The following is a 22,444-nucleotide window of genomic DNA, read 5'->3' on the forward strand; positions in this document are numbered from 1 at the left end:
AGGGGGTGGGTGGCCAGCACCACGCCCGACCGCCTTTGTCTCCCCAGTGGCGATATTTACACACCGTGTACTCATTTCAGGCTCAGTCGACCTAGGGGAGGCTCAGGACCGGTTCAGATAATCGTCACTGGTGTTGGCCGTGAGCGCAGCGCGCTAACCGCTACACCACCGCTCCCCACACACCCATACACACACACACCCACACACCCACACACACACACCCATACACACACACACACACGCGCGCTATCTCCCTTACAACACGCACACATTGACGATAGCTCTCACACGCATTCTCACATAGACAAAGACCGCCAGTGTAGCCTTGCAGGGCAAGACCCCGTCACTGAGTAGCACCTACCAAGGCCGGAACGGTCCACGAAGTGGGTGGGTGGCCAGCACCACGCCCGGCCGCCTTTGTCTCCCTTGTAGCGATGTTTACCACACACCGCTACACCAGGTACCTCGTTTGAGGCTGAGTCCACCTAGGGCAGGACCGGTTCGGAAAATCGTCGCTGGTGTTGGCTGCGAGCGGGGATTGAACTCAGGTGCGCCGGGTTAGTGGGCGCATCATCGCACCCCAATGTCGCTCGCACACACACCCAGACTCACACACACACAGACTCACACACACACACCTACCCAGACTCACACACACACACAGACACATACACACAGACTCACACACACACACAGACTCTCACACACACAGACTCACGCAGACTCACACACACACACACCCAGACTCACACACACACACTCACACACACCTACCCAGACTCATACAGATTGTCCATCACACTCACACACACACAAATACATAAACGCACGCAGGCACTCTTTCACTCAGCCATGCAGACCTTATCTCACACAAACACTGTTGCCCACTTTCTTACACACACACCGACTCACACACACACACAGACTCACACACACACACACCACACACTTTGTCTCTCATACACAGTTATTCTCTCTCTGTGTCACACACACTCCTCCACACACACACACACGCACACACTCCTCCACACCCACACACTCAAACACTCCTCCACACACGCACATACTACCCCTCACACGCGCGCAACCGCCCACACACACACACATAGAGACGCCTTCTGTCTCTCACACACACACACACGCTATCTCTGTCACACACCAACACACACACACACTCCCTCCCACAAAGACAAAGATTCCCCGGAAAGCCTTAAAATATTGTTGGGGCAAGTACTGTTAGCGAGCACTTATGAAGGCGATGTTTACACACCGCACCAGATACTCATTTGAGGCTGAGTCGACCTAGGAGAAGCCCAGATAATCGCTATCACCGGTGTTGGCCGTGAGCGGGAACTGAACCTGGGTCGCCGGGTTCGTAGCGCAGCGTAGCGTAGCGCTAACTGCTGCACTAACGCTCCACACACGCACATCTACTCACCCACACACACACACCCATACTCACACACCCACACACCCACACACACACCCACACACACCCACACACACCCACACACGCACACCTACACACACCACACACGCATCACCTACTCACCCACACACGCATCACCTACTCACCCACACACGCACATCCACACACACACACGCACACCTACACACACCACACACGCATCACCTACTCACTCACATAACGCACACACGCACACCTATCTACACACACCACACACACACACCTACTCACCCACACACGCACACCTACACACCACATACGCACACCTACACACACCACACACGCACCCCTACCTATACACATGCACACTTACCTACACACCCACACACGCACACCTACTCACCCACACACGCACACCTACTCACCCACACCTACCTACACACCCACACACGCACATCTACTCACCCACACACGCACACCTACTCACCCACACCTACCTACATACACGTACCCACACACGCATCACCTACACACACCACACACACACACCTACTCACACACACACACACACACGCACACCTACACACACACGTACCCACACACGCACACCTACTCACCCACTCACGCACCCCTACCTACACACACCTACTCACCCACACACACACACCACACACGCACACCTACTCACCCACACATGCACACACACGTACCCACACACGCACACCTACACGTACCCACACACGCACACCTACCTACACACACGCACACCTACTCACCCACTCACGCACCCCTACCTACACACACCTACTCACCCACACACACGTCCCCACACACGCACACCTACACACCCACACACGCACACCTACCTACACACACGCACACCTACCTACACACACCTACTCACCCACACACACACACCCACACACGCACACCTACACACCCACACACGCACACCTACTCACCCACACACACACACACGTACCCACACACGCACACCTACACGTACCCACACACGCACACCTACACACCCACATACGCAACACCGCACTGACCTCCCTCCCACGCACTTTCTCGGTATGTGTGTGGGGGGGGGGGTGTGGGTGCCCCCGTGCCCCCCCCTCCCCCCCAGGGCACGTGTTGGGGGTGGGGTTGTAGCTTGGGGCTGTTTGGGGGTCTCGCTGTTTGCTGTGGGAGCTCGAGGGGGGGGGGGGCACTGGCCCCCACCGGATCCCCTAATTGTCCAGTTTGCTCGTCACCGTGACAACGGCCCGTGCTGTTTGCCGGGTCACGGGGGTCAATTGGAGCGGCCATGTGTGTGTGGTTGGTGGTGGTGTGTGAGTGTGGTGGTGTGGTGGTGTGTGTGGTTGGTGGTGGTGTGTGTGAGTGTGGTGGTGGTGTGTGTGTGTGTGGTGGTGTGTGAGTGTGAGTGTGGTGGTGTGTGTGTGTGAGTGTGGTGGTGTGTGTGTGGTTGGTGGTGGTGTGTGTAGGGTGGTGGTGGTGGTGGTGGTGTGTGTGAGTGTAGTGTGTGTGGGTGTGGTGGTGTGTGTAGTTCGTGGCTGTGGTGGTGTGTGAGTGTGGTGGTGTGTGAGTGTGGTGGTGTGTGTAGTGGTGGTGGTTGTGTGAGTGTGGTGGTGTGTGTGAGTGTAGTGGTGGTGGGTGTAGTGGTGGTGGTGTGTGTCTGTGGTGGTGTGGTGTTTGTGTGAGAAATAGATCATCTGTGTGTGTGGGTGAGTGTGTGTGAGTGGTGGTGGTGGTTGTGGTGGTGGTGGGTGTAGTGGTGATGTCTGTGTGTGTGGGTGAGTGTGTGTGGGTGAGTGTGTGTAGGTGAGTGTGTGTGGGTGAGTGTGTGTGGGTGAGTGTGTGTGGGTGAGTGTGTGTGAGTGGTGGTGGTGGTTGTGGTGGTGGTGGGTGTAGTGGTGATGTCTGTGTGTGTGGGTGAGTGTGTGTGGGTGAGTGTGTGTGGGTGAGTGTGTGTGGGTGAGTATGTGTGGGCTTCTGTGACATGTGTGAAACAGAGCTTCATAGCTCATCGGATTTCTCCAGGATAAAAACAGATTCTGTGTGGTGGCGATGTCTGTGGTGGTCTCGATTATCTGAACCGATCCTGGGCCTCCCCTAGGTCGACTCAGCCTCAACATCGCCACTGGGGAGACAAAGGCAGCCCGGCGTGGTGCTGACCACCCACCCTCTCGCGCGCCGTTCCGGCCTTCATCGGTGCTACTCGCTAACAGCACTTGCCCCAACAGTCTGATGAGACTACACGGGGCATCTTTGTTTCTGGTGTCGTGTGGCATTCGTGGGTTCTTGTACCCATCTGTGCAGCCCCCATCCCGGTCTATCATCATCGTCGTCATCATCTCTTGCGCGCGTTGGCGTCGCTAGTTGATTTGTTTTCTTCCTCCGTGCCCATCTGGATGGTGTAGCTGCCACGGCGGTGGCGTCATGGTTAGCGGCACCACTTGACTTGCAGATGCAGAGGTCGACCGGTTCAACTCCATCTTCCGGAGTGGCCGTTGAAACAATGGGGCGAGTTTCTGAAATCTCAGCCGCCCACCAACCCCCCCCCCCCCCAAATACGCCCCCCCCACTCCCGCCTCCATCCACCCAGGAAAGTGCACGTATCACAATCCGAATACTTTTTCGGTAAAGCAGAGGTCGCAAACGGGTTTTGATTCCTTACCCGTACCCGGCCGCACCAGGGTCGCAAACGGGCACCCGTACCCGTACCCGGCCGTACCCGTACCCTACCCGTACCCGGCCGGGTATCGGGTAGGGTACGGGTATCGGGTACCCGATTGCGACCTCTGGGATGAAGCCATGTTGCAGGCACGGGTGGGTTGATTCTAGCAACTTGAATTGTGAGAAGAGACAAGACGTTGGGAAATGAGTGACAAACGGTGACTCACCAGTGACTCACGGCCTATCCGTACCCGTACCCGGCCGCACCAGGGTCGCAAACGGGTAGCCGGGTATCGGGTAGGGTACGGGTATCGGTACCCGGTTGCGACCTCTGGCGTGAGGGTCATTTGGCTCGGCGGTGACCTCTCATCTCACGCCGCGAGAGGCAGTCGCACCCACACTCTGACCCCCCCGCGGGGCCGAGACCTGCCCAGTCGACGACGCCGTTGTGCACGCGTTGTGTTCGAGAGGTAACTTTTCTCGCCTTTCCCATACGCGGCGCTCCTTTGTCGTGTTCTCTGTGACCCGTGCTCTCGATTGGCCAGATCTGTGGGCCAGAGCTTCATGGTTCATCGGATTCCTCGAGTGAAAAAATGATAAACCCGTTTGCGACCTCTGCCTCACGCTCCGCAAGCCGATCGCACGCGCGGCAAATGTTTGCCGCGTTCTGTTGAAGGGATCGGTAGAACCACGTGGCTGTCGGGATGGAGGCTTTTTTGGATGCCCGTTGAAAATTATGGTCGCGCTATTAATGCGAACGTTAAATTTCGATTTGAAGCTTCTTTCGTGACTGCAGGGATTCATCTTCTTGGTTCGTTCGGTAAAGTCACGCAGAAGGGAAATAATAAAATAACAAAAAATATAACGAAATAAATAATTCTCACGACGTTTCGGGCCACAACGCAAGCAGCCGTCCTCAGGTGAAGAACAGGTCTGTCGGACAGACAGCGTCTGAAGCGTCGTGAGAATTATTTTATTATGTTTTATTTTTATTATTTTATTATTTCCCTTCTACGTGACTTTACCAAAAGAACCAAGAAGATCAATCCCTGCAGTCACGAAAGAAGCTTTAAATCGAAACATCATCATCGACGTCGTCATCATCATCATCATCACTCCAGGGTAGCTAAAGCCATTCAATTAAATCCCACTGTCCAGTAGTAGCAGTAGCAGCAGCAGCAGCATCTTTTGCACGGCGATGTTTATTCAAGGATGGACTTGTCACCCCTCGTCACTGCAACGTGGAATTTCCCCCGCTGTGTCAACGTGGACCCTCTGGACTCGCAGTAAGAGAAAAGAAACCACCCCACACCACCCCAATAAACTCGTGAGGCCGGCCGCTATAAAGGAGGAGGAGGAGGGGGGGGGGCGAGGGAGTTAAAGTCACGAAGATTGTGGGGGGGACTTTGCGATGCCCAGAGACGTGAAAAGTCACAGCGGTGAGTCACGGAAGACGAATCGGATGCGGGATCAATGGTTTGCAACGGCGGTGCACGCGGTTTGATGATGCTGCTGCCGATATGAACGTGCGTGAGCATGTCAGTTTTATGTATTTGCATGGGTGAGTGTGTGTAGCTGTGTGTGTGTAGCTGCGTGTGTAGCTGTGTGTGTAGATGTGTGTGTAGATGTGTGTGTGTAGATGTGTGTGTGTGTAGCTGTGTATGTGTAGCTGTGTGTGTGTGTAGTTGTGTGTGTGTGTAGCTGTGTGTGTGTAGTTGTGTGTGTGTGTAGTTGTGTGTGTGTGTAGCTGTGTGTGTGTGTAGCTGTGTGTGTGTAGCTGTGTGTGTGTAGCTGTGTGTGTAGATGTGTGTGTGTAGGTGTGTGTGTAGATGTGTGTGTAGATGTGTGTGTGTGTAGATGTGTGTGTGTAGCTGTGTGTGTAGCTCTGTGTGTGTAGCTGTGTGTGTGTAGTTGTGTGTGTAGCTGTGTGTGTGTGTAGTTGTGTGTGTGTAGCTGTGTGTGTGTAGCTGTGTGTGTGTAGATGTGTGTGTGTAGTTGTGTGTGTGTAGCTGTGTGTGTGTGTAGCTGTGTGTGTGTGTAGCTGTGTGTGTGTAGCTGTGTGTGTGTGTAGTTGTGTGTGTGTAACTGTGTATGTGTAGCTGTGTGTGTGTAGCTGTGTGTGTGTGTAGCTGTGTGTGTGTAGCTGTGTGTGTAGATGTGTGTGTGTGTAGGTGTGTGTGTGTAGCTGTGTGTTTAGCTGTGTGTGTGTAGCTGTGTGTGTGTGTAGCTGTGTGTGTAGATGTGTGTGTGTAGCTGTGTGTGTGTAGCTGTGTGTGTGTGTAGCTGTGTGTGTGTAGCTGTGTGTGTAGATGTGTGTGTGTGTAGTTGTTTGTGTGTAGCTGTGTGTGTGTAGCTGTGTGTGTAGTTGTAGCTCTGTGTGTAGCTGTGTGTGTGTGTGGGGAGCGGTGGTGTAGCGCTGCGCTATGAACCCGGCGACCCGAGTTCGATTCCCGCTCACGGCCAACACCGGTGACGATTATCTGAACCGGCCCTGAGCCTCCCCTAGGTCGACTCAGCCTTAAATGAGTACCTGGTGAGGTGTGTAAACATCGCCACTGGGGAGACAAAGGCGGTCGGGCGTGGTGCAGGCCACCCACCTCCTCGTGTGCTGTCTTTGTTTTTGTATATATGGGACAAGATCCCCCGTATAGCCTCTTAACAGAATGTTGTGTCATTAGCGAGCACCTATGAAGGTCGGCACGGCACGCGAGTGGGTAGTCAGCACCACACCCGGCCACACACACCACGACCATCAACACCACCACCACACCATCATCACATTATTCACACCAAACACAAAACAATGACACACACCACCATCACAGGACACACACACCAAACACAGCACCATGGCACACACCACCACACACACACCAAATCACCAGCACACACCACTATCACCACACATACCATCACCACCACCACACACACCAACATCACCACCAGCACACACACACCGCCACCACACATACCAAACACACCAACATCACCACTAGCACACCACCACGACACATACCAACAACAACCACCATTCGCCACTAAGTGGCGGTGACGTCACCACGACGCTTGTGCCAGGCCATGTGCACCTTGAGGCCACGTGAAGTGTCGAACGCCTGCTGGCAGGAGGTCACGGGGCAGACCCAGGTGCCACGGGTCGACTGACCGAGATGACCGAGATGACTGAGATGACTGGCTGATGCACCACCTGTGCCCCCTACTGTGCCAACTTGCTGTGCTTTAGCCACCCGGCGCTCCGCTCGTTGTTGTGAGCGTCGCTCCTCCGCCCTCCGTTGTTGTTGGAGGGCGACTGCCTCCAACTGCCCAGTAGCGTCCTTCACGAGCCTCCTCCACAGTCATCGGCAAGTCCACTCAGCTCCACGTCCTCCTGTACCACATCACTCCATCTCTTCTCTAGCCCGTGCCGCGCTCGTTTAGCCCCCTCGATCCGGCCGAACAAAAGCTGTTTCAGCATGCGGTGGCTTGGCATGCGGGCTACATGACCCAGCCAACGCAGCCTTGCCTGCCATAGGAGCTCACCGATGGGACTTTGCCCAGATCTTTCAAGGATTTGCGAGCTCCTCACACAATCCAGCCTGGTTAAACCCAATATGGATCGTAGGCAGGCCAGCCTAAATGTTTCTAACCGGCGAAGATGTTCCATTAGGGCGGTCCACGTTTTGCAAGCGTAGAGAAGGGAGGGAATGACTGTGGCCGAGAAGACATGAAGCTTCGTACGGAGCGACAGACCAGGTAGCTTCCACGCAGCAGCGTTATGCAACCGATGAAAAGATAATGCCACTCGACTGATTCGGAATGAGACCTCTGCTGTCAAGCCGGAGCCGGTCATGAGCACACTGCCCAGGTATGAGAAATTCTCCACTCTCTCCACATCTGCCCCATCACCAATTGGGAGTTGTGGGGGTGGAGTGTCCAATGGTACAAAATACCCAGGCAGGTGCTTAGTGGTCGAAAAAGATGTAAAATAATATGGGAGCCAAAGGACATCCCTGTCGCACTCCAAGGTGAACAGTGAATGGCTCCGACTCCCGGCCACGTAGTTTTACCCGGGCCCGCTCATCATCATGTAGGTCCTTAATGATCGTGAGCAGAGGGTCAGGGACTCCGAAAGCACGAAGAATAACCCAGAGCCCAGGCCTACTGATGGTATCATTGAACAGGTCTGCTGTAGCAGATGGACAGAAAATATGGCATCTGTGCAAGACCGCCCTTTTCTGAAACCGCAATGGGGTTCTGGGTGTAAACCCTCCATCGGAGTGGAAGAATTGCAGGCGCATCTTAAAGATGACAAGTCAATGGTCAGTGGGCAGATCAGCTCCACGGTAGGTCCTGGTGTCAAGGACATGGGCCCGCATCCGCTGTTCCGTCACTATGTAGTCCAGCAGATGTTCTTGCTTGGACCTGGCATGCATCCATGATGTTGTGTGGATGCGTCGATGCCGGAACAGGGTGTTGGTAATTATAAGCCCATGGGCTGCACAAAGATCTAGCAGCCTCCTACCATTGTTATTAAGCTGATCTAGCCCATGCCTTCCAATCACTCTAGACCAGGTGCCAGCATCATGACCAACTCGGGCATTGAAGTCGCCCAACAAGATTACTCTATCCCGAGGGGCCACTTTAGCTAGCACCTGTGACAGGAGGTCATAGAAGGCATCTGACTCATCGGCTTTGCCTTCATCCCTCCACGTATGTTCGTCTTCGGTGGGGGCATAAGTAACCACGACCACCACTCCTCGCCTCCGGTTGATGGGAAGGCGAGCCCAAAGTAGCCTGGGGCTTACAGCTTCCCACACCTCACCGCCGCGCTCCCACGCCCCCATCATATTGTTTGGCATTCTCCTGCCCCGAGTAGAGGACTGTCCACACCTCATGTTAGCAGGAGCCAGAGCCGGTCCACCGGACCTCCTGAATACCACAGAGATCCAGGCAGTACCGGTCCAGCTCCCGACAGAGGAGTGGTAGCCTCTCCTCCGCAGCGAGCGTTGGAACATTCCACGTTGCCACCCGCAGTGGTTTTTTGTTGTTTCTGGAGGAGCCCCGAGGGTAAAGATTCAATCTCCTGGTTCCGCCAAATGGGGTTTGGCAAGGAGACGTCATAGACGCCTGTCCCCCCGGGGCCTCCGGCACAAGCTTAATTAGATATGTTAGACGTGGTTTTGTGGTAATTAATTGAAGGTGGAGGGTTACCAGCCCCTCGCATCCGTCCAGAGCCCCCTTTTGGCCGCTGTGGTGGTTACGAACGCCATGAGGGGAATGGCCAATCGGAATTGGCCCTCCCCCCACGGGACTACTCACCACATCATTGTCATCCAACACCAACTAGGAGGTCGGGGGTTGTTTTTGCCGGACACCACACATACCACCACCACCACACACACCAACATCACCACCACCACACACACCACCATCACCACCACCACACACACCACCACACATACCACCACCACACACACCACCGCCACCAACACACACCAACATCACCACCAACGCACGTCACCATCACACCATCAACACCACCACACACACCACCACACACACACCAACACTACCACCAACACACACGCCACCATCACACCATCAACACCACCACCACCACACACACCACCACACACACACCAACACTAGCATCACCACCACCACACACACCACCACACACACCAACATCACACACACCACCACACATACCACCACCACACACACCACCGCCACCAACACACACCAACATCACCACCAACACACACGCCACCATCACACCATCAACACCACCACCACCACCACACACACCACCACACACACACACACAGCAACACTACCATCACCACCAGCACACCCCAAGCACCCAAAACTGAAGTCATTTTGAACAAAACAGCGAATAATGTCGAGGTGGGGGCTGGGGGCTGGGGGGGTGTGTGGATATTGAGTTACGAAACGCAGAGTGGACGCCGCAGGGAATGAAACCATTCCAGTCACGCTTACACTGCGGTGGGGGGCCCGGGTGGTGGGGGGCCCTGGGTGGTGAGGAGGGGCCCCCCAGTTTACACTGCGTTTGGGGGGCCCTGGGTGGTGAGGGGGGGCCCCCCACTGTACACTGCGACGAGGGGGGGGGAGGGCTGTGACACATTTTGGGGCACTTGGAGGACGCGTCGGCAATTTGTTTTGTTTCCCCGTTCACTGGTGACGCTGCTTGGTCGTAGAGACGCAGTCGGACAGCGGCGAGGAGTCTTGTGGTCGCAGTGAGTCACTCACTCACGTGTGTGTGTGTGAGTGACGTGTGTGTGAGTGACGTGTGTGTGAGTGTGTGTCATCTACAGCCAGTCAACATCATGGCACCAGCTGGGGTCTGTTCCTTGACCACTCACTCACTCACTCACGTGTGTGTGTGTGAGTGACGCTTGCCTGGGTGTGTGTCATTGACAGTCGGTCAACCCATGGCACCAGCTGGGGTCTGTTCCGTGACCTTCTGCCAGCGAGCTTTCGACACTTCACGTGGCCTTAAAGTGCACCTAGCCTGGCACACGCGGCGTGGTGACCTCACCTCCACTGAGTGGCGAATGGCGGTGGTCGATGTTGTGGAGTGGGGAGCGGTGGTGTAGCGGTTAGCGCTCTGCTGTGCTGCGGAAGTTGGCGACCCGGGTTCGATTCCCGCTCACGGCCAACATCAGTGACGATTACGCTTAGGTTTTTTCGGTCAAGTCACGCAGGTAAAAAAAATAGAAATAAAATAATAATAAATGAAAATAAATCAATTGAAAATAAATCAATTGATTTATTTTCATTTATTATTTTTTTAAATAATAAATGAAAAGAAATCAATGGAAAATAAATCATATTCTTAGGTTTTTTCGGTAAAGTCACGTAGGTTGATACAGCTACCGTGCTGTGACGGTTCCACCTGAAGACGGAAGCTTGTGTTGCCTCCGAAACGTGATTTTTATTTTATTTTATTTTTATTTTACTTTTATTAATTTGAATTTTTCACCTACGTGACTTTACCGAAAAAACCTAAGAATATGAATCCTTGCAGTCACGAAAGCTTCAAATCTAGAAGAAAATAAATCAATTGATTTATTTTCATTTATTATTATTTTCAATACTAAATGAAAATAAATCAATTGAAAATAAATCAATTTATTTATTTTCATTTATTATTATTTTTTACCTACGTGACTTTAAAAACCTAAGAGTATGAATCCTTGCAGTCGCGAAAGCTTCAAGTCTCGAATCAGCGACGATTATCTGAACCGTTTCCTGGGCCTCCCCAAGGTCGACTCAGCGTTACGCGAGTACCTGGTGCGGTGTGTAGTGAACATGTCCAATAGGGAGACAAAGCTGGCCAGGGGTGGTGCTGGCCATCCAGCACTTCAGCATCTGAATATTTATCCTGAAGAAATCTGATGAGCAATCAAGCTCTTTTGTCACGGACGACAAGCAAATACTTGTCCCGCAATGTCTGTTAAAGCTATACGGGGGATCTTTGTCTTTGTTGAGCAGCGACGCACCCAGCTGTAACATTCAAGAAACAGGGACAGATCATTTCTAGAAACCGAACTAAGTTGTGTAAGAATTCCGTTTTCATTTGACACAACCACAGATCCGGGGTGACGGCATCACTGGTGAGAAAGCCCACGGGTTCCACCTCCAATCTCTCTTCCATTCCTCCGCGGAGTTCGTTTGAGTATTTCTCCCCCTGGATTCCTGTCTGCCTGGCTGGCTGGCTTGCGCGTGGGGGGTGGGGGTGATGACGTCACCACCACAGCTGCGCTGGTGACGTCATCACCCGCACCCCGCAGCGTCGAGCCCAGGAGTTTCGTGGGGTTGTGTTGACGTCATCACCCCCACCCCGTCCCTCTACCCCCGGGCCGTGTATTGATACGCTCTCGTACTCTCTCACACCCGATTGGACAAAAGTTTTGCTGGCTGGCTGGCTGCAGGGAGGGGCAGGATGGTCGCCCACGTGCCAGGGACGTGAAGGCTGACAGTTTCTTTAAAGGTCAATATACACCAATGGTTATAGGTTTTTTTTTTGCTGACGGTTTTGACACATTTTTGAGAAAAATCTCAAAAATCATCTATCACAGTGGTTCTTTTTCGATTTAAAGCTTTCGTGACTGCAGGGATTCATCTTCTTGGTTCTTTCGGTAAAGTCACGTAGAAGGGAAATAATAAAATAATACAAATAAAACATAATCAAATAATTCTCACGACGTTTCGGCCACAACGCAAGCAGAGAACAGGTCTGTCGAGAAGACAGAGTCAGTCGAGAAGACAGAGTCAGACTCTGTCTTCTCGACTGACTCTGTCTTCTCGACAGATCTGTTTTCCACCTGAGGACGGCTGCTTGCGTTGTGGCCGAAACGTCGTGAGAATTATTTTATTATGTTTTATTTTTATTATTGTATTATTTCCATTCTACGTGACTTTACCGAAAGAACCAAGAACACAGTGGTTATTCTTGTTAACCTGGGGGCATGCACCCCCTGATGGTGCGAGATGCCCTTCATGGGGGACGCGAGACATGGGCGGATTTTGTTTTCCATCGAAACACACATGAAGCATGGGGGCACGTCAGTAAAACTTATGTTGTTTCATCAAACCCCACGTATTTATTGACACTATACTTTTTTGTTTTACGATTGAGAACGAAAGGGGCGCAAGAACCACTGGTCTATGACATAACCAATATTTTGGGGGTCTGCGAAGGTTCACGACCCCCCCCCCCACAAACACCCCCTTCCGCTATCGCGTGTGACTCGGTGCGATTGTGCGGTGAGCGAACTCGAGTCCTTGGGAAGCCGTTGAGATTCCGTAATTAATCGGTGTTTTCCACGCCTCCTCCTGCTCAAAAATCTCTTGGCGTCGTCGGTGAAACGTCATTTCCTCTCCGGATTTCGACGGCGTCTCCTCCTTTCAAAAATCTGAATCCTTGCGAGTCGCCTACTCATCCTGGAGGAATCCGTTGAGACGTGAAGTTATTTTTCACGCGTGTCCGGCAGAGGTCGCAACCGGGTACCCGATACCCGTACCCGACCCGATACCCGGCTACTCGTACCCGGCCGGGTACGGGTACCGGGTACGGGTACGGGTAGGCTGTGAGTCACTGGTGAGTAACCGTTTGTCACTCATTTCCCAACGTCTTGTCTCTTCTCACAATTCAAGTTTCTAGAATCAACCCACCCGCGCCTGCAACATGGCTTCATCCCAGAGGTCGCAATCGGGTACCTGTACCCGTACCCTACCCGATACCCAGCCGGGTACGGGTAGCCGGGTATCGGGTAGGGTACGGGTACGGGTAGCCGCTTGCGACCCTGGTGCGGCCGGGTACGGGTACGGGTAAGGAATCAAAACACGTTTGCGACCTCTGGTGTCCGGCAAACACGTCTCGTGCCTCCCCGTGTCTCCCCCACCACCCGCCCCGTCTCCCCGTGTCTCCACAGGACTTACCCATGTGCCAGGTGATTGTCAGGTGCCATTTCCTGCTCTCGATTATTTCGTAATTACAATAATTTCGACTTGCAATCGGCCAATTAATGAGTGCTCACATGCGGAAGATAACCCACGCGTGTTGCGAGGGAGCAACGCTCGATCCCACACAGAAGGGGCAGACGGGATTAGTCTGCACTTTGCTGGTGGGCCAGGGTAAGGGCATCTCCTCCACGCCCGCTCACGGGAAGGGAGATGGAGGTTCACGTCGTTTTAGGTGACCCGCCAATCCCTCGCCTCCACGACGCCGGATTCCACGCCGCGCGCGTAGCCACCACCGCCCGGCTAGACAGACTCTGCTCGTGACTCCTCCGATGCTGTCTGCGTGTCTCCAAGTGTCCCCGCGCAGTGTACACGTGCGGCGCCACGGTGGCGAAATGTTACCTACCTCGCCTGGTATACAGGAGGTCATAGGTTACTTTCCGACCCTGACGCCTGCTGTATATTTGTAGTTTGCAGTGTCTCTCTATCATCATCACGGTGGCTAGGAGATGTTAACTACCTCGCCTGGTATACAGGAGGTCGTAGGTTAAATTCCGACCCTGATGCCTGCTGTATATTTGGCATTTGCGGTGTCTCTCTATCATGATCATCATCATCATGGTGGCTAGGAGATGTTAACTACCTCGCCTAGTATACGGGAGGTCGTGAGTTCAATTCCGACCCTGACGCCTGCTGCTGTATATTTGGAGTTTGTCGTATCTCTCTCTCCCCATGGTCACGTGGATTTTTCTCCGAGTCCTCTGGTTTTTCCCTCCACATTAAGAATCAACATCACGCGTTTCAGAGTATTTATTTGGCTGCTATAAATACCCACGCGATAAGCCACTTCGTTGAGCTATCATTTGTGGTCAGGTCGCTTCTGAAAACAATATATTTATAGCTCAATGGGCCTTACCTGGTAAAGTAAAAAATGTATAGTTTAGTGTATAGTTTAGTGTATAGTTTAGTGTATAGTTTCGTTTATAGTTCAGTGTATAGTTTAGTGTATAGTTTAGTGTATGTTTAGTTTATAGTTTAGTGTATAGTTTAGTGTATAGTTTAGTTTATAGTTTAGTGGTATCTCTGTCAGACCTCCACCACCTGCCAGCTGATGGTCACGTGCTGTCCCACTGCTCCAGACTCGCGTTTCCTCCCATCCCGTCTCGTCTCACGTCTCCTCCCCCCCCCCGTGGTGTCTCCGCCAGACCTCCGCCATGTGCCAGGTGATCGTCACGTGCCGCTCGCTGCTGTGGACGCTGCTCAGCATCGCCACGGCCTTCGCCGAGATGGCCGCGTTCCTCAGCACCGAGTGGCTCGTCGGCGAGGAGGCCGGAGCCGGTGCCGGCGGCGTCACCGGCGGTGGAATCGGCGGCATCGTCGCCAACCGCTCCACCGCTCGAGCCGCCGCCGGCCCGGCGGACATCCTCGGTCAGCCGCCGTCTCCGGCGACTCACCACCACAACCACCGCAACCAGCACCACCGTCACCACAACCACAGCCACCACAACCACCACCAGCTGGACGATGCGGCGGCCCCCCACCATCTGGCGGTGTCGCCGGTTGCCGCGGGCGTCGGCGGCGGCGGCGGCGTGTCGGCGTACCGTCCCTCGCTGGGCGTCTACAACCGGTGCCGCATGGTGCGGCCCGCGGGGCCCGGCGGGGAGGCGGAGGAGTCGTGCGGGCCGTACGCCGCCTCGTTCGGCGAGCTGGCCAGCGGCCTGTGGCAGGCGAGCGCCGTGTTCCTGGGCGCGGCGCTGCTGCTGCTGGCGCTGCTGGCGCTCAGCTCCGTGCTGTCGCTGTGCGTGCAGAGCGTCGCCCGCAAGAGCATCTTCAACGTGTGCGGCCTGGTGCAGGCTGTCGCCGGTGAGTGGCGGTGCCGGTGGCGCGGCGCGACGCGACGCGGCGATGGCGTGCGGCCTGGTGCAGGCTGTCGCCGATGGTGACGCACGGTGTGGCGATGTCTTCTTGGTTCTTTCGGTAAAGTCACGTAGAATGGAAGTAATAAAATAATAAATAATAAAACGTAATGAAACAATTCTCACGACGTTTCGGCCACAACGCAAGTAGCCGTCCTCAGGTGAAGACCAGGTCTGTCGGGGAGACAGCGTCTGAATGAAACAGCACCATGTTTGGAGCGTATATTTAAGCTGGGTTGGAAGGGGGGGGAAAGGGCGCCTTGACAAAAGAATTTGGTGTGGTGACGCACGGTGTGGCGATGGTGTGGTGACGCGGCGTGCGGCCTAGTGCAGGCTTCTCCGGTGGTGACGCGGTGCGATGTGACGGTGTGACGTGGTGTGATTGGCGCCACGGCGGCTAGGAGATGTTAACTACCTCGCCTGGTGTGCAGGAGGCCGTGGGTTCGATCCCGCTGTATATTTGGCGTGTCTGTTTCTCTCCCCGTGGTTGCGTGGATTTTTCTCCGGTTTTCCCCTCCACATTTAGAATGGACATCAACACGCGTTTAGAGCATTTTGCTGCGGTACATTTCCACGCGATGATGAGCCACTTCGTTGAGCTCTCACGTGAGGCCAGTTCGCTTCCGAAACGGAGCCTCATAGCTCAGTGGGGCTTACCTAGCAAAATTTTAAAAAATTGTTTAGAAAAAAATGTTAACAAATTTCTTTAGAACTGCTTGTCGCGTTTAGTTCGTTGTCCTTCCCCAACACCTTTGATGATCACGTTTGGCCACGCACGGTGTGAAAGGAGTTCAACATGCGTACGCACACACGTACAAACAGGACGTGTGTATGGGAGAGAGAGATGATGGAGGGGGGAGGTGTGTACCGTTGAATCAAGCGGCAGCAGCAGCAATTCCCGGGATCTCGGGGGAAAGGAAACTTGGGTTGTGAATAATGACACGGCCAATTAAGCTAATCACCGGAAGTGTGTGTGTTTACACACACACACGTGCTGATAACGGCCGTAGCCACAACGCACACCGATTGGCTGAGACTCGGATGATGATGATGATAATTATTAACGACGATGATAAAAGTCGTTCGTTTCATCTTCTTGGTTCTTTCGGTAAAGTCACGTAGAAGGAAAATAATAAAATAATAAAAATAATGTTTTATATTTATTATAAAATAACATGTTTTATTTTTATTACAAAATAATACAAATAAAACATGTTTTATTTTTATTATTTTATTACTTCCCTTCTATGTGACTTTACCGAAAGAACCAAGAAGATGTTTTATTTTTATTATAAAATAATAATGTTTTATTTTTTGTTCATTTTTTTGAACCTATCGACGCGACTTTACCGAAAAACCCAAAGAATACGAATTCCTGCAGTCACGAAAGCTTTCAGTCAAGAAATTCGATGTTTTTATTATAATAAATAAAAAGAAAACATAATGTTTTATTATGTTACTACTTCCCTTCTACGTGACTTTCCCGAAAGAACCAAGAAGATGAATCCCTGCAGTCACGAAAGCTTTAAATCGAAATTTTATTATGTTTTATTTTTATTATTTTATTATTTCCCTTCTACGTGACTTTACCGAAAGAACCAAGAAGTCACGTAGAAGATGATCTCTAAAGCTCTTTTTCACAGATGTCCAGTAAGGGGCGGTGTGTATAAACACCGGCACTGGGAAGACAAAGGCAGCGGGGAGACGTGTTAGCCACTCGCCCCCTCGTGTGCCGTGCCGCCCTTTCGCAGATATCCTATTATTGTATTTTTTTAGAACATAAATTCGCTCTTCTTTAGGTCTTTCGGTAAAGTCGCGTAGATAGGTTCAAATAAATTACCCAAAAAATAGCAAAGAACCACAGGTAACAAAAAACTACTTGGAGTTTTTCGTTACTTGCAGTTTTTCGAATGCTCCCGGTAAACCAAATAAATAAAGTTCGTCTCGGATTTGTGCCGCGAATTGTGACGTCGCCGGAAGTGACGTCACACGAAGTGACGTCACACGAAGTGACGTCACACGAAGTGACGTCACGCTGCATATGGAAATCAACATTGACACATTCTGAGTACGACCTCCTGGGGATGAGGTTATTAACTAGACGAGGTATATTAGTTTACAATGAAACGCATCTCTGAGTTTATAATGACTGTCTACGAGTCTATGAGTCTATCATGATGTACGCTTTGTTTCTTCGCAAAACCTGAACCTCGCCCCTTAACCCTCACCCTTCATCCCTCAACCCCCACCCCTCAACCCTCACCCCCCAACCCTCACCCCCCCACCCCTCACCCCTCAACCTTCACCCCTCAACCCCCCCCCCTCAAACCTCACCCCTCAACCCTCACCCCTCAACCCTCACCCCTCAACCCCCACCCCTCACCCCTCAACCCTCACCCCTCAACCCTCACCCCTCAACCCTCACCCTCGACCCCCTCAACCCCCACCCCCCACCCCTCACCCCTCAACCCCCACCCCTCAACCCTCACCCCCCAACCCTCACCCCCCCACCCCTCACCCCTCAACCTTCACCCCTCAACCCCCACCCCTCAAACCTCACCCCTCAACCCTCACCCCTCAACCCCCACCCCTCAACCCTCACCCCTCAACCCCCACCCCTCACCCCTCAACCCTCACCCCTCAACCCTCACCCCTCAACCCCCACCCTCGACCCCCTCAACCCCCACCCCCCACCCCTCACCCCTCAACCCTCACCCCTCAACCCCCACCCCTCAACCCTCACCCCTCAACCCCCACCCCTCACCCCTCACCTTTCAACTTAACCCCTCGCTCCGCCCCCCCTCCCATCGCCCCCCCCCCCCCGCCCCAGGCCTGCTGCTGCTGCTGGGCCTGGTGCTGTACGCGGCGGGCTGGGGCTCCCCGCGCGTCCGCGACCTCTGTGGCCCCGGCGCGGGCCCCTTCCGCCCGGCCTCGTGCTCGCTCGGCTGGGCCTTCTACTCGGCGCTGGGCGCCACCGTGGGGGCCTTCGCGTGCGCCGTGCTCTCCGCGCAGGCCGAGGTGGCCACCTCCAGCGACGAGGTGCAGGAGGCCATCGACGAGGGCAAGACGCTCATCTGCCTGCCCTGATGGCGGCGGCGCCACGGCGGTGGCGGCGGTGATGGCGGCGGCGGCGGTGATGGCGGCGGCGATGATGGTGGCGATGATTAAGGATTCTACATTTCTGCGCGGCGTGATAGGGACACGTGGGGTTGGTGGTGATGACGATGATGACGACGACGACGATGATGGTGGTGGTGGCGATGGCTACCAACATTTCCTGGAGGCATGACGCGTAGGGGGGACCACGTGGGGATGATGACGACGACGACGATGGTGATGATGGTGGTGCCTGCCAGAATGTCTTGGAGGCTCAGCCAGGTGACAATGATGATGATCGTGGCCCGTGCGTTTGATGGAGGCCGCCCTCCGTTGCTCCAAGAGTGGCATCTCACGTCCCGTCTCAGATATAATGTGAAAGGGCACCCCCAGAGGCAGCTGCCCCTGTGTGGCACGAGGGGGGCTGGGCACGCCTGTGGGCGGGCATCAGTGGCGGAGGGGGCGGTGATTGCTTCGCGGCCGAGTCTACGGGCACCCCCAGCGGCAGCTGTCTCTGCTGCTGCTGCTGCTGCTGTCATCCCTGGCTAGCAACACTTCTGGGAGGCTGAACAGAGACGCAAGGCGATGGTGACGATGGTGACGATGGTGACGATGGTGACGATGGTGACGATGGTGGCGATGGCGACGATGATTAAGGCCGCACAGTTTCTGGGAGGCTCAACCAGCGACACACGGAGGGTGGCGATGACGGTGGTCACAGCGATGGCGACGACGGTGGTGGGGCCAAGCGTGGGTATTCGCTTTAGTTGGAGGGCGGCGGTGGAGGGGGAGGGTGGTTTTGACGGTCGCGCGAGAGGACATGTGCAGCGGCGGCAGCGATGTAACACGGCAGCGCAGCAAGCGGGTTGCAGCGCGCCAAAGTTGGTCGATTCTGGGCCCATTTCTTCGACTTCGCCGCGGCGGACGCAGCAGGCGGAGCGGAGGGGGGTCACGTGGTGGGGGGGGATGGGGGGCACGTGGCAGGGGGGGGCACGTGAGGGGGGGGGGCCGTCCAGCCAGCGACAGCCATGGGGCAGGGCCCTCCCGCGAGCGAGTGTTGAGACTCCTCGTCGAGGCTTGCCACACACACCCGCCAAGGCCTCTCTCTCTCCCCGAGTGAATGACATTTCTATATATACACACACATTATATATTATCGTTGTTATTTATTTTGTTTGTTTTGTAGAATTTTTAAGTTTGATTGTCACACACCATTCCCCCCACCCCCCCCTCCCCGCGCGCAATTTATTCGCGTTTGGGAGGACGTTTCGTGGTCTCTGTTTCGTCCTGGGCATCTCGCCGTTGCTTTGACGGGGACCAGGATGTCCGTGACTTAGCCCGGCGACGGGAAGAATCGCTGTGGCGTCTTGTGTCAAGCGCGACTCGGAAGTTCCACGGTCGCGTGACGGTGCCAAGTTCATCCCGAGCCACTGGGCAACAACTGCAAAAACAACAACTGGTGTTCTTCGGTTCTTTCGGTAAAGTCACGTAGATAGAAAAAATAGTAAAACAATTAACATAATAAAAACGGTAAAGTCCCGTAGATAGAAAATAAAATAAAAAATATAAAAAACTCACGACGTTTCAATCGCAACACAAGCGGTCATCAGGCCTGAGTTTTTATTATTTTTATTATTTTAATTTTATTTTCTATGTACGGGACTTTACCGTTTGTTTTTTTATATTTTAATTTTTTTTACTACATTTTTTCTATCTATGCGACTTTACCGAAAGAACCAAATAATATGAATTCCTGCAGTCGGGAAAATTTTAAGTCAAAATTTTACTGTTGATTTAACCTGTGGAAACTCCACATTTCTATGACGGGATGTGGCAAAGACTGTCCCTTATGCACAACCACTAATGATGATGCGGTGGAAATTATGGCGTCTGTGTGCCAAGCTGTGTCCATTCCACGTTCCCATGGCGGGGAGTAGTACGTCCGTAGGTGTAATAACCACTGCTGACTTTTCTTCACAATGTGGTGCTCATTTTACTGACCGAGATGATGATGGTGATCCTGCTTTGGATTCGAAATCTCAGAACTTTCAACATATTAAAGGTATCAGGTGTCAGTTTTGTTGCCAGATAGAAGGGTAAAAAAAACAATTATCATATTTTTTTACTGGCAAATGAGGTTCCAATGGTATATTGAGGGTGATTCATTTGAGCACAAATTCGCATTCATATTGATTACGATGTACGATACTAACGGTTGTGGTGAGTGGTGGCGGTGAGTGGGTTGGAGGTGGCAATGGGTGAGCGGTGGGTGAGCGGCTTGGGTGAGCGGCTTGGGTGAGTGTGCGAGAGAGTGATCCGTTTTGGAGTGGCTGCGTAACGGTGAGCGAGTTAACCAACCCCCCCCCGTCGCCCCTTTAGGTCGACTCAGCTGTAAATGTGCACCTGGTGCGATGTCTGAACGTCCCGCTAACAGCACTTGCCCCAACAGCCTTTCAGGATTATATGGGGTGGGACTTTTGTCTTTATAGTTGGGTGAATGAACAGGTGAGCTGAAGTGGGTGAGCAGTTGGATGTATGGGTGTATGAGTGAGTGAATGCATAAGGGGCCGTCCATAAATGACGTCACGCACCTAGGGGAGGGGGGGGTCAGGGGGGTTGAGAAATGTGACGTCACGTCAAAATGCGCAACTTTAAAAAATATAGACAACACGTTCTACTTAATTAAATTGACTTTAATAAATGTTTTCTCCTACAACATCAGAGTGCAGCGCCGCATTAAATACGCACTACAATGACAATAGTTTAAAGCGATTTGAAGCATCTTCTTGGTTCTTTCGGTAAAGTCACGTGACTTTACCGAAAGAACCAAGACGATGAATCCCTGCAGTCACGAAAGCTTTAAATCGAGATTAGAAGCATGTTTTATTTTTTTTTGGGGGGGGGGGGGGGCAGAGCTTTGTGACGTCATATTTGAGGGGGGGGGGTCTGATTTTTTGTGACGCCGTGTGACGAAGGGGGGGGGGGTCAAAAATCGTCCAAAATCGCGTGACGTCATTTATGGACGGTCCCTAAGTGCTTGGGGTCGGTGAGTGTGTAATTGAGTCGACATGAGCGTGCGAGTGTGATCGGGTGAGTGGTTGGGGATAGGCGAGACCAGGTTAAGCTCTTCTTGTGTAGAGACACGCATAGACGTATCGGTGTTGTTGTTGTTGTTTAATCGCTTTGTTTACACAGATGGAGATCCCGTTCACCACCTCCGCACATAATCACAACTTTATACCGAGAAATCATATTTGGTCTTCATATTCTTAGGTTTTTTCGGTAAAGTGACGTAGGTAAAACATCAAAATTAATGAAAATAAAATAAAATAAAAATATTTTATTTTCATTAATTTTGATGTTTTACCTACGTGACCTTACCGAAAAAAACCTAAGAATATGAATCCTTGCAGTCACGAAAGCTTCAAATCTAGAATTCATACTTGGTCTTTACAATGTTACTATTCATCTTCTTGGTTCTCTCGGTAAAGTCACGTAGAAGGGAAATAATAAAATAAAAATAATAAAACATAATAAAATATAATAAAAAATTCTCACGTTTCGGCCACAACGCAAGCAGCCGTCCTCACCTGAGGACGGCTGCTTGCGTTGTGGCCGAAACGTCGTGACGTGAGAATTATTTTATTATGTTTTATTTTTATTATTTTATTACTTCCCTTCTACGTGACTTTACCGAAAGAACCAAGAAGATGAATCCCTGCAGTCACGAAAGCTTTAATTCGAAATTTTACTATTGTTATTGCTGTGTTTTTTTAATAATCACCGTATTCTCTGGTGTTAGACGACACCCCTAAACGCGTGCCAACAAAGTTAGGCAAATCTGATATCGCAACAACAACAT

General features: G+C 52.6%; 2 protein-coding genes across 3 annotated transcripts in view; both read left to right on the forward strand.

Annotated features, from left to right (window-relative positions):
• The first annotated feature begins 242 nt into the window (after positions 1 to 242).
• Positions 243 to 21,466, forward strand: LOC133354525 (LHFPL tetraspan subfamily member 2a protein-like). 2 transcript variants are annotated; one of them, XM_061571467.1, is made up of 3 exons: positions 243 to 557; positions 14,776 to 15,433; positions 18,317 to 21,466. In XM_061571467.1, exons 2-3 carry the CDS (start codon positions 14,785 to 14,787, stop codon positions 18,571 to 18,573), a joined length of 906 nt encoding a protein of 301 aa, XP_061427451.1. In that variant the 5' UTR covers positions 243 to 557; positions 14,776 to 14,784; the 3' UTR covers positions 18,574 to 21,466. The 2 variants fall into 2 exon arrangements, with proteins under 2 accessions (XP_061427451.1, XP_061427536.1); XM_061571552.1 differs by lacking the exon at positions 243 to 557 and having other exon boundaries at positions 14,627 to 15,433.
• The window catches only part of LOC133340839 (peptidyl-prolyl cis-trans isomerase FKBP8-like), a 40,326-nt gene continuing 37,284 nt past the window's right edge, over positions 19,403 to 22,444 (forward strand). The window contains exon 1 of the mRNA XM_061549307.1: positions 19,403 to 19,463. Within this exon, the coding sequence (XP_061405291.1) occupies positions 19,403 to 19,463 (61 nt within the window). The remainder of the gene's footprint in view (positions 19,464 to 22,444) is intronic.

This window comes from Lethenteron reissneri, chromosome 1 (assembly GCF_015708825.2).
Source record: "Lethenteron reissneri isolate LAM-NWPU_2019-01 chromosome 1, ASM1570882v1, whole genome shotgun sequence".
NCBI lineage: Eukaryota > Metazoa > Chordata > Hyperoartia > Petromyzontiformes > Petromyzontidae > Lethenteron > Lethenteron reissneri.

What these genes read in the sequence shown, in the direction of transcription:
- LOC133354525 (XM_061571467.1), top strand. Translation starts at nt 14,785, where the DNA reads ATGTGCCAGGTGATCGTCACGTGCCGCTCGCTGCTGTGGACGCTGCTC. An exon ending in CCTGGTGCAGGCTGTCGCCG is followed by an intron (nt 15,434 to 18,316) that starts GTGAGTGGCGGT and finishes CCCCCGCCCCAG; the next exon opens with GCCTGCTGCTGCTGCTGGGC.